Source organism: Nicotiana tabacum, chromosome 8 (assembly GCF_000715075.1).
Source record: "Nicotiana tabacum cultivar K326 chromosome 8, ASM71507v2, whole genome shotgun sequence".
Classification (NCBI taxonomy): Eukaryota; Viridiplantae; Streptophyta; class Magnoliopsida; order Solanales; family Solanaceae; genus Nicotiana; species Nicotiana tabacum.
The window spans coordinates 203,364,204-203,376,665 of NC_134087.1; the positions used below are offsets into that span (position 1 = coordinate 203,364,204).

The 12,462-nt window shown below is 35.2% G+C and overlaps 2 protein-coding genes across 10 annotated transcripts; both read right to left on the bottom strand.

Moving 5' to 3' along the window:
* Window positions 1-30: 30 nt before the first annotated feature.
* Window positions 31-12,255, bottom strand: LOC107770874 (uncharacterized). Of its 9 annotated transcripts, XR_012694418.1 has the most exons (12): window positions 11,738-12,242; window positions 7,511-10,064; window positions 6,579-7,427; window positions 6,344-6,487; window positions 5,899-5,977; window positions 5,119-5,593; window positions 4,802-5,040; window positions 4,524-4,726; window positions 3,588-3,674; window positions 3,373-3,497; window positions 2,838-3,267; window positions 31-235 (listed from the first exon to the last, which is right to left on the bottom strand). XR_012694418.1 is itself a non-coding variant. In XM_075220059.1 (10 exons), the coding sequence occupies exons 6-9, from the start codon at window positions 4,599-4,601 to the stop codon at window positions 2,863-2,865; spliced, it is 612 nt and encodes a 203-aa protein (XP_075076160.1). In that variant the 5' UTR covers window positions 4,602-4,726; window positions 4,802-5,040; window positions 5,119-5,593; window positions 5,899-5,977; window positions 6,344-6,487; window positions 11,738-12,219; the 3' UTR covers window positions 31-235; window positions 2,838-2,862. The 9 variants fall into 9 exon arrangements, 3 of the variants coding, with proteins under 3 accessions (XP_075076160.1, XP_075076161.1, XP_075076159.1); XR_012694422.1 differs by having other exon boundaries at window positions 31-3,267; window positions 11,738-12,255; XR_012694421.1 differs by lacking the exon at window positions 3,373-3,497.
* On the bottom strand, window positions 514-1,376 carry LOC142163503 (uncharacterized). Its single transcript, XM_075220796.1, has 2 exons — window positions 1,371-1,376; window positions 514-978 (listed from the first exon to the last, which is right to left on the bottom strand). Exons 1-2 carry the CDS (start codon window positions 1,374-1,376, stop codon window positions 514-516), a joined length of 471 nt encoding a protein of 156 aa, XP_075076897.1.
* Window positions 12,256-12,462: the final 207 nt, after the last annotated feature.

Consider the following 12,462-nt stretch of genomic DNA (forward strand, 5'->3'; position numbering starts at 1 on the left):
TTATAATAATACTAAAATTTAAATACACAATAAAATGAAACTATTAATAATATAAAATTATCCATAAAGCAAATGTTCTACCCCATGAGTGCATAAGTTTAGTACATTTCAAAAGAGTAAATAAGTTTCAAAAATGTTGGTAACAAAAGATTACTAGAATATTCATCTATAACAATACAAAATTCATTTCAAGTAAGGTCTAGTTCTTCATCATTCATTTCTTGATCTACTCCACCTACAAAAGAGGATAAATAAAGTTATTACCCTTCAACCAAATCCGGTCTAAGAATACTCAAGCATTTAACTATTTTCGTTCTTCTTTTATTAATCCAACTTATTCATCTCAACAAACTATACACAACATTATAATAATCTGGTATTATTACCAAAGACCAAGACTTTCAAACTATTAAGCTATGATGGCAAAGTAAAGAATAATTCATAAGAAGAATCACAAACATAATTACAAAACCAGCACGAAACATCCACTATTTAAACCGTTATTTCAGCTGATCAATGACCATTATATTGCCTCTCAGTAAGTACACCAGAGTGATAAACATTTAGGTGATACATTGCCTCTGGCATCAATTCCTTTAACTCAGGATGTGCAGCAATTGATGGGCGATCTACTCCCTCGAGAGCAGTGAATACTCGTGCTTGTTCCAGAGCCTCACTGTTACCAGCATGTGATACTAGGTAGCAGAGGAGAACCAATCCATTCAATTTTGATTGTTCATTTCCTCTCAACAGTCTCATCACGGGAGGAACACCTCTGAATTCGATAATTGTTTTTGAGTGCTTCATACCCAAGAAATTCTGAGGACAAGTAAACTTCCCAAGTGAGGCAGCAGCTTCTGCTGCTACGTCTAGGTTCCTATTACTTAGTTGCTCAACTAAAGGACCAATTACACGTGTTTCTCTCGCTGGAAATGTCCTAGAAAGTGAACCAACTGATCTAACAGTTTTGTAGAGAAACTAAACAAAACATTTTAAAACAATGACATTTCTGAAATTTAGCCCTAAACATCAGTAAGTTGCATATTACCAGTATATGTTTACTGTATAAGTTGCATATTATCAGTAGATAGGTGTTATCTTTAACCACTTTAAGTTCAGAGATGCCTTATTATGTGATCTAAGCATCAGTAAGTGACAAAGAAGGATATGTACACTTGCTTTATTAATTCTATTGAAGGTTCAACATTTCAGGATCCTTGAATATGTTCATGTCACTTAGGACAGGTCAGCATGCATTTCAATAATCTTCAGAACAGACTAGAGCATATATATATATATATATATATATATATATATATATATATATATATATATATATATAGCTGAGACCCCTACTTCACTCAATTAACAGCCATGTCCAGGCTTCCCAAATCATCAATCCGCTAAACCAGCAGAGAGATCAATGCAGGTAGGAAAGTTAGTTTTAATTTTGTTTGGACCTAACGAGCATAATATCTTGTTGTGACAATGTATAGTTTAACAGTTTTTTCAAATTGCAAGATCCAAATATCACTCCAGTTCATGATTAAGTTCTTCTATACATAGTGATGTCAATAAACAGGTTACACCAACAAACTTTCCATTTTGAATCCTACCGGCATAATACATGTTCAACATCATTTCATCAATCTATTAGGTTACCAAAGTGAACAGTTACCCATATTGACAAAAGAAGTCTTCTCAAATAGTGTCTTAGACATCACATGATCATGAAAGATCCAAAAACATAAATGGTCAAAACTAAACAGATAGATGAATGCAGATCATCATTTAGCAGGACTACTGTGGCACCCTAGGTTAAAATGTACCCATACTAGTGTTTTTGAGAGCGTGAAACACAAAAAAGCGACAAGGGCTCGCCTCGCTTCAAAAGCGAAGCGCACGCTTTATTAAAGTGAAGCGCAATTCTTAAAAAACATAATGTAAAATTATAAATAATCAAAAATTTCAATTTAAATACTTAAAAGTAGGTACTAGGTACCACCAAATCATCAACAAACCATAGGACAAGCAAAATAAAAATAATACATATATATATATAATTAATTTTATATGCTGAAATATAATAACGCAGAAGCAGAAGCAGAAATAGAAGAAGCAAAAAGCAAAAGCAGCAGAAGAAGCAGAAACAGACGCAGAAGAAGAAGCAACAGAAGCAGAAGAAGCAGAAGCAGAAGAAAAATAAGCAGAAGAAGAAGCAGAAGCAGAAGCAAAAGAAGCAGAAGAAGAAGCAGCAGAAAAATAAGAAATGAGAAGAAGAAAGGAAGAAGAAAGGAGAAAGAAATTACCTGGACTGGAGAAGCAGTGGTCGAGCTCGAGCTTGAGAGAGAAGGGCAACCCTAGCCTTTTGTCGATGTCTCTATTTTGATGGGGAGAAGTAGTGGTCTGTTGTGACTATTTAGGGGTCTTTTTTTTAGTGAAGCGCGCGCTTTTCAATATCGCATCGCTTCGAGCAGCCAGAAGCGATATAGTGTCGCTTAGCGCTTTAAGCGACGAAGTGATCGCTTTTCTAATGGGTCCCATACCTTCATTAAATTATCATGATGACATACAAACCATTTTTTAACTAGACAGTATCAATATAGACAAAGTATGACTACGATCTAAGGTTCTTTAGTTAAACAATCAGATTATCGTGATGAGATAGGCACAACCATTAGGGTAGGCACAACTGATTAGAATTGCTAAAGATATTGGCAAAGTACATCAAGAAGATCTTAAACAAAAGAAGCAAAAAGTTCCAACACACAGACGTTGCATCTCTACCTTTTAAATTCAAGTGAAGTTGATTGTTATAATATTTGGTACGTACTGACCTTGATTGTTACTACCAGTAGATGGTCAACTGTTTAGTTGAACAATAGCTTGTTGTGCAGAGGAAGTATCTACATGTGAACGTGCACTAAACCTTAACATGTCAGGATCAAGTCGCAAATCTAGGTTCAGATGCTGAAGTCGTGCGATGACGTTCATTGTAATATTTTGTTCCATAGCATCCTTTTGTCCGTTCAACTTTTCATACATTCTTTGTTGTATCCTCTCTTCCATTTCCTCTATTTTTTGCTGCATCCTCTCATCAGAAGATCCAAGATTCCCTTTTTGCCCTTTTAACACAGTCTTGGTAACCCCTCGTCCATACAATCTCACACGACCTGGATGTTCAGGTCCCATGACTGATGTAAAATCGTCAGTTGAATGATTGACATATTCACTTTCCTGAGTAGATTGTATTCTTTCCATTTCAACCTACAAACCAAATGCGAGAAAAAAGAGTTTTAATTAACTAAAGTTGAATCAATAATTAAGAACAAATAAATAAGCATGACAAACTTTAAATTAGAAATTTCGTACAATTTTACTAATTGTATTGTCATATGAGCTTTTGTATACTCGACCAAGTTTTCTTTTTCTTATAGCCACAAATATGTCCTTACTTGATACAGTATCTGAAGTATCAGAGATTTTCTTCTTTTTTCCTAGTTACATGAAAACAAGTATAAGAATCTTTCCATATAAAATTAGAAAGTTCATAATTTTAAAAAAATAAGAAAGATAAAACATCAAACCTCGTGAATTAGAGCAAAAGGTGTTTTGCCATCTGTGTGTGGACACTTCAATTTATTTCGATTCTCTGTATTGGTTTCGGACATTTTCTGCAAATAAACGAGTCAACCAAATAGAAACCAACAATTATGCCCATTACCCACATTATGACCCAAGACTACACTCATAGTATTAAAGTTTGCTTGATTAAGTACTGTCATTGCTCTAGAAAAAAAGGTTGAAAGTCAGGTAGTTGCAAATTCATCTCTATAACTTCTTTGATTAAAGGACTTGGTAGTAGATGTTGAAGTGAATACATCTGAAGAGCTTAGATATATTCATCCCAATACCATGCACTTAGATGAATGTTAAGGGGAGATTAGTTAGCCAATACTGCAGCATCCTCTTAAAATATATGTGCACAGATATGCATTTTGAGATTGAAGGGACATGTGTATCTCATAAACTGGGATCATTTTTCGTGCAAGTGTACAAGGGCGAAGCAACATCAGATTATACTTTATTTCAGCAAGAAGATTAACTTGTGCCTCTACAAGTGAGATACAAACAACACAAGACAAAATTTCATGTACATGGATTTTACTCACTATGGACTTTATAGGATCTTATTGGAAAACCAATCAGGATTGTGATTTTACAAGTTTTAAAATAAGTTAATTAACTGAAGTTGAGTTTCCAAGTATGATGATTGCTTGTTCATTTTTCTATATAATATATAAGCTAGCTGCTTGTAATGCCTCAAATTGAAATGGTTGGACTATAAAATGATACCAGTAAGACAGGGCAAGTACTACCAAGGGGTGGGTGACAATGTGACTGACTGAGCTGGGACTTAAAAAGCTATGGCAAGAAGTCAGAACAGTTCCTAAGTGTGACTGACTCACCGAAGACTAGACTGACTCACCGAAGACTAGAAAAGAGATTCTGGATGTAATTACCTTGTGAGGATCAGAGTTCCAATAGTTAAGAAGATCCTTAAAGTGAGATTCTGGAACATCTACTGGCCTATTCTTCATACGAAGCTCATCATTCTCATAGGCTGTGAAGTGGTTTTCTTCAATTGACTATTATACTTTCTCTAAGCACTACAAACTGATTCAAAAATCCATTTTTTCGCCTCGTCAGGAATGTCATATTTTTCCTACAAATTTAGTGCAATTGGGTTAGTGTAAGAAATAAGAAATATCATCCATGTTTATTGGACATTGGTTCATACCTTGATATATTTCTACATATCATCTTTTGTATCTAGTTTCCTCCAATTAACTACATTAAGAGGACAAAAATTCCCACTCCTTGCCAATGTGCCAAGGAAGCTACCCAACTCTTTTACAACCTCTTTAGTAGGACCAATGGGTTGATTAAACTCATTTAGAGTGATTATTTTACGCTCTTTTCTAACATGAACACTTGGCATTTGAGTACGACCTCTTTTTCTTTTTGGCGAGGAGGGGCCTGCAATAGTACAAAACAAAGATAATCATTAATCACTATATTTAGTTAAGTTTATGATTAAAATTTATATATATTTGCCTTATTCCTCAAATTGTTCAATTGCTTCATGATTGGTAGAATCATCAGATCTTTCATGTACTCCCTGTGATGCAGGAGTGATGCAATCCATATTCGCTTGTTGCACTTGTTCATGTACTCCTTGTGTTGCTGAAGAGGTGCAATTCTGTGGCACTTGCTGCACTTGTTCTTGCAATTGAGATCCACCTTCGGATTGTCGTTCTTCATTTGCATTTGACCTTATAGATTTCAAGAATGTTTTTGTTGTCAACGACGAAACCTTTTGGTTTCGCAAAGATGAGGGTAATCCACCTTCTGATTGTCGTTCTTCATTTGTATTAGAACGTGTAGCTTGGAAGGTTCTTTTTGTTGTCAACGACGAAACCCTTTGATTTCGAAAAGATGCAAGTGATCCAGCTGGAATGCGGTTGAATATTTTCTTATTTTTGCTTGAGCACCCTTCTTGATTCATGACTATTCAAATATTTTTCAGATTCTGAAAAGCAAACACAATATAGGTTAGCAAAGGAAGAGAACTGATTGACCAACATACAAAAGGAGTTGAGGTGCTTAGAAGTGATATCAAAGTGCAGATCAACATTTCAATATCACATGAAGAGAGGCACATCATGATAGGCATATGTTATCACTGTATCACACACACAATCAACAACAAAACTGATTGCTTCAATGATGTGCGCATCTGGTGCAAACATGGCCAAACATGTGCGCATCTGGTGTAAAATATCACTAAGATTATCATCAGAAAATAAGACAATGAACAGAATTTCAAGAAATTACCTAAGACCAAGTCTTTTAAAATGCTCCGCTCAAAATACAACCAGCAAAATATCACTCATTTCAGCACTAGCTCCAGCTCCTAGATAACACCAAAGGAATCCAAGAAACTCCATCAATCAGAAAGAGGAGATAACTCAAAAAGAGTAAAATTTAACTTAGAGAAAAGTGGAACATTTACAAAAAAGAGTCTATAAAGCCAAGAAAAAAGGAAGCTTGTTAGATTGTCCAAAGTCATGCCCATTTATATTTATTCTTAGATTTGAAAAATGGATCATCTTTTTAGATTCTTTCCAATATTCTTGTCCTCTTTCCATAGACCAATAGCAATCAGCAACATGTAAGCAAGGATGCCCTGTGATAAGGAATAGGATGCAAAATGCACCATGTAAAATATACTCTTTAAGGACCACAGAGTTGCTATAATTTCATGGAGGATAGAAATTACCAACTGTGCTTCACACTTGAAGACTTGGACAGCTGAACCAGAAGAGGACGTGAGAGAAGGGACGGCCTCAACAACCGAACAAAAGTATCCGAAATCTCTATCATTTAATTCAATATCGACAATAATGTTACCAGATCTCAAATCCTGCAAAATTGAAGCATGTCAGAATAATTTTATAAAGGAAATAAACAAAAATAATCATTAAATATTTATTTAAAAAGGCATTATCACTCACTCTAAAAAGAATATACTTAAAAGATTTCAGAATTTTCTTATTTAATCATCTGCTTCCATCCAGTCCCAATCAGTATCATCAAACCCATCCTCCTCTTCCGATGTTTCCACTATTGTATCGTGTGAATTTTGTGCATTAGATGGAGTATCAATGATATCAACGGGTACGTCTTCTCTTGACCATCTAATGTCAACATCAAGTAATCTAGATGAGGAACTAATGTCATTATTAGGTTCCCTCCAAAATGTGTCTCCAATATTAGGACAGTTCTCTTCCTCTAGATCATACAAATCAACAGGTACTTTGCTCCTCGCATAATAAACATCTTTCTCAGTTGGATCCTCCACATAAAAAATTTGATAAACTTGTGATGCCAACACAAAAGGGTCATCTCTACTGCATAATCTATTGAAGTACACCCGAGTTAACCCATAATCATCTATTTCATTACGAAACCAATCACATCTAAACAGTACAACCCTAAAATAACCCCAATAATCAATCTCAATGATATCCTGAATCGCTCCATAATAGATAACCTCACCATTGATGGGATTTTGGTCCCTAGAACTAGCAAAACTATCTGTTATTGCCGATAAAGTCACTCCACTATTTTGAGTCTTGCATCGGGAATCCCGTTCTTTGGTATGAAATCGGTATCCATTAATAAAATATGTAGTATATCTTTTGGCTACCATAGTAGGTACTTTAGCTAGCAATCTTAAATAATCTGGCACAACAATATTTTTAACTTTCTGTTTAAACCAATTGCTGAATTCTCGACTGTGATCCCTCGCTCTTACCCATGCATTTGATCTACTATGAATAACAATTAAATTTTTATGTTCCCTGCAATCAAGAACATTTCAGTTTTAATCATATAATAAAAAAATTATATAAATATAGATAAATGTTTATATAATTTATCTTACTCGATAAACTTTTCCATTTGTTCATCTCCAGTATTGAACAGAGCATATTGATGTGTTTCAAAGCATAACTGCGAATCCATGAGAAAAGTATCTTTTTTCTTACTTCCAATTGGATGGCCTATATTAGGGAATATAGGTGACAAATTTTGAGAGCACTCATCATCCACAGTTTGGTACCTACTAAATTTTGTCTTAACGCCATCATGTAGATATCTCGAACAAAAAGTCAAGCACTCATCGGCCACAAACCCCTCTGCTATTGATGCTTCTGGACAAGATCGATTACGTACAAATGCCTTGTACTTACATAGGTTCCTCTAAATGGGATACATCCAACGGAGATGAGCCGGACCCCCAAGCTTAATTTCATTCACCAAATGAATAGGCAAATGTGGCATTATGTCAAAAAATGTTGGATGGAAAATCTTTTCAAGCTCGCATGTTATTTCAACAATTTCCGACTGTATTGTTTCAAGATCTCTTTGCCTTATGACCTTACTACATATAGCTCTAAAAAAATTTTCCAACCTAATCAAGGCCAATAAAACATGTTTGGGCAACACTTTTCTAACAGCAACTTGGAGCAAGTAATGCATTATAAAATGAGCGTCATGACTCTTGTACCCTAATATTTTCATCTCTTTCACTTGCATGCGTTCTGAAATATTCGAAGCACACCCTTTTGGTAATTTAGCATTTTTTATGACAGTACAAAATAAACTTTTCAGTTTTGGTTCCATGTAGAAACAAGATTTAGCCACACTTATAGTTCCATCACTATTTATTCTTGGTTGTAACTCCTTTCGTATCCCCATTCTTGTAAGTCATAGCGAGATTTTTCATGATCATTTGATTTTCCATCTATTTCTAATAAAGTCCCAAGCAAACTATCACATATGTTTTTCTCGATGTGCATCACATCAAGATTGTGCCTCAATTTGTTATGCACCCAATATGGCAATTCAAAAAAAATGGATATATTTTTTTACGGACCCTTATAACTCCGAGGCCTTTTTTTTAGTGCTCTTTCCAAAGATATTGTTGAATTCAAGCAGCTCTTCAAAGACTTCTTCAACCGACAAGGGAGCAGGTGCAGGTCTATGTTCCTCCTTACCATCAAAAGACTTCTTATCTCTTCGGAATGGATGATCACGAGGCAAAAGTCTTCGATGGCCCAAGTAATACATCTTGTGACTATGTTTGAGATATTGAGAACATGTGTCATAATTGCAAGTGGGGCATGCTAATCTCCCCTTAGTACTCCATCTTGAAAGCATTGTTAATGCTGGAAAGTCACTAACTGTCCACAATAAGGCAGCACACATTCGGAAAGATTGGTTGGTTTCAGCATCAAATGTGTCTATCCCAGTTTCCCATAGCTCCTTCAATTCTTCAATTAATGGACGTAGGTACACATCTCTATCATTTCCGGGAGATGATGAACCAGGAATGATCATAGACAACATTATATACTCCGGCTTCATGCAAATCCACGGTGATAAATTATAGTTCATTAATATAACAGGCCACGTGCTATGAGAAATGCTCATGGTCCGAAACGGGTTGAAACCATCACTTGAAAGAACCAATCTAACATTCCGAGGATCTCTAGAGAAGTCTGGATACAAAGAATCAAAAGCCTTCCAAGCTTCCCCATCAGCGGGATGTCTTATATTCCCATCATTGGGTCGCTCATTAGCATGCCATCTCATTGCAGCAGCCGTTTCAGGACACATGAATATCCTCTGAAGCCTAGACTTTAAAGGAAAGTACCTTAAAACCTTTATAGGGATTTTAGAGTTTGCTTTAGTCAAAGGACTGACACTCTTCCATCTTGAAGACCCACAAATAGAGCAATTATCCGTATTCGCATTTTTTTTTCCAAAATAACATGCAATCATTAGAGCATGCATGTATTTTTTCATAATGAAGACCCAAATCTTTTATCATGTTTCTAGCCTTGTTGAAAGATTCCGGTACCTGAGCAAATGGAAATGCCTCTTTTATCAACTCTAATAAATCAGAGAAAGCCACATTACTCAACCCATGCAATGATTTAAGCAAGTACAATCGAGTAATGAAACTCAGTTTACTAAAATTTTCACACCCCGGATATAACTCTTATTTTCCTTCCTCCAGCAATTTAAAAAACTTCTTTGCATCTTCAGATAGTCTTTCCCCAACTTCTTCTTCATCCTCTTCCTGGCCCTCTATGTTTCTAAATGTATCATGAAGTAGTCCATCAATATCGTCACGCATGGTAGAACCTTCATCATTATTGCTTGGATGAGGTGTATTTCTCGAGGAAAATCCTTCCCCATGGAAAACCCATTTGGTATAACCATCAACAAACCCATGAACAACCAAATGATCCTCCACCACATTTCTATAATACCAATAGTGATTCATGCACTTTTTGCAAGGGCATAATATTTCATTTCCTTGGGCGGCTCGTTCAAATGCCTTATCAAGAAAATCATTCACTCCACGGATATACTCATCCGTCCATCTCAGGAGATTCATCCAACTTTTATCACCATTATCCATAGATATCCTATACGATAAAAGTAAATCAACAAAACTAATCAAATAAACCAAAAGCATACTAATTTGACATTGACCACTGCTTTTAAGGCATGACCCTCTACACTATAACAAGCACGTGAGCATCTGAAGACAACAAAGTGTTAATGTTTGATGGAACTAAGGACATGGCTACATAATTGCATTCATGCTTTCCATTTCCAAAGAGTTGAGCACCTATGCCCGTGAAATTGTTGCACCTTTGTATTAATAGAAGCATAAATCCAACGAAAGACCAAGTCAAACAAAAGACAACATAGTCTCATCACAACCCATCAGAACAATATAATATACATGGTAGAAGAATAATAATTTACTAAAAAAAGAATATGTCACCAAAGTTCAGATTCATAGCATGAGTTATGCTAAAATCACGAGTAACAAGTATTCTCTAAGATTCAAACCCTTGAATTTTGGCAATTCTGAAGAACTTTATATGCGTAAAAGCTATATTGGTTCATCACAACTTACTGCAATAGCTCTTGCAATGTTGTTAACCACGACATTTCTTTCATGGACAACTATTCTAGGATATTATTTACCTTTGTCATAGTTATATTAAAGGGCTAAAGAGAATAAAAGAATTTTATATTTAAAACCAGAAAAACTTCAAACATGTTAAAGATTTTCCTTTATTAGAGTTTTTCTGGGGTATGGGCAATTAAAGCAGTTAAGAGATAAATTTCACCACCATATATTAGTGCAGTTATGATAGATAAATCACGTGCTTGATTCAAGCTTCATATAAGATGTAATATAAAGCACTCATATACAAAATATTATGACCTTTTGCACAGGCGTGAAATTTTTCGTCAGTTAATTGCTTACCAACAGGCTGCTTGCATGTAGCTCGCCAAGAAACATATACCATAATGGCTTTTAAAACATATACTTACATAATTGATAAGCTAAGAAAATGGGCATGGAATAACTATTTTCTCTTTATTGTCTTAAGCTTATATGCATGCGTTGATTCATGAAACCATGCTTCAGTTCACAATATTATTTGAAAATGAGAGTTCATAGAACCTAATAAGCAGGAACATATAGTAGATATCCAGTTTAGAGCAAAGTATACAATGAAAAAGAGAGGGATAATAGGAGTTTGGACTTGTTAAAGCAATAATCTGAAACCTTCTTTAATAAAGCAACAATCTTGGACTTTCACATGTAAGAGCTTTCTAAGCTAGAAGTAATAAGTATTATGTAAACATGTGGAGCTGTATTAACTCACCAAATATCATCGGTGTCCCTAGTTTGACATATGTTGGGGGATTTCGTACTGGAGGATTTCGCATAAACATTTAAACAAACTAGCACAGAGAACATGGTTTATTCTGTTGCAGTTAGAATAATTGTTTATTCTGAAGAACATGGTTTTGGTGGGATATAAACAAAGAGATTTGAATACTTGTTGAAAACTGACTGCTAGACCCGACTTATAAAAAATCTCCAAAGCTGCTTCGGTCATCTCCCAAAATACTTTGGTATTTTGTGTGCCTTAACTAAGTTAGAAAATTAATTCGAGAAACTAAGCTAGAATATACACTGAAGTGAAATCATATACATTGCTCACACCATAAAGCTTAAAGGAAAAAAGAACGATTATAGAATATAATGCCCAAATTACAAAGGAAAAATTACCTGAAGTTGATTTCTCACTGATTGCCTTTTGGGTCGAAACTTTCTCGCGATTTAAAATATTTTCTATACAGTAATCGCTGCCTTTAAATTATTCCTCTGTTCTTCAGATCCTTCGAGTGAAACAAATGGAGTTTGAGACTTTGGGGTTTGGGAGTTTTGGGTTAGCAATCGAGATTTGGGGATTTTTAGTTAACAAATAGATTTGGGGATTTGGGAATTTAGGACCAAATGCAGATGAGATGAAAGTAAATCACCATCAATGAGATTTGAGGAAGTTTTCTGGTGATTTACGAATAAACCAAACGCTGGGGATTTGGGACGGTGATTTGCGAATGAGGGATTTGGGATGGTGATTTGAGGAAGGTGAGAATAGGTTTGCTGGTAATTTGAGGAAGGTTAGAATTTAGGTTTGGTAACGTTTGCTGCCAAGAATACGAGCTTGATGAGGAAGACGAGAGCATTGGAAGTGTCGAATAAATTTTAATTTAGTTATTATATTTACCAAAATAAAATAAATAAGAAATAAAAGGAAAAAGGGGTTATATTGGCGGGTTTAGCAAAATTCAGGGGGGAAAATGAGGAGGGAACAAAATACCCGTTCCTATATTACAAAATTTCTAAAATCGTTACTACAAATAGTCCTATTGGGACGGTTGACAACACCGTTCCTATAAAGAAGACCTATGGTAATGGTGAACTGTCAACGGGAACAGTTTAGTATCTAA

Coding starts and splice junctions, on each gene's coding strand:
- LOC107770874 (XM_075220059.1), bottom strand. CDS start 4,601: ATGAAGAATAGGCCAGTAGATGTTCCAGAATCTCACTTTAAGGATCTT. Junction 3,675..4,523: donor GGAACTCTGATCCTCACAAG/GTAATTACATCC, acceptor GTTTATTTGCAG/AAAATGTCCGAAACCAATAC. Junction 3,498..3,587: donor CTTTTGCTCTAATTCACGAG/GTTTGATGTTTT, acceptor TCATGTAACTAG/GAAAAAAGAAGAAAATCTCT.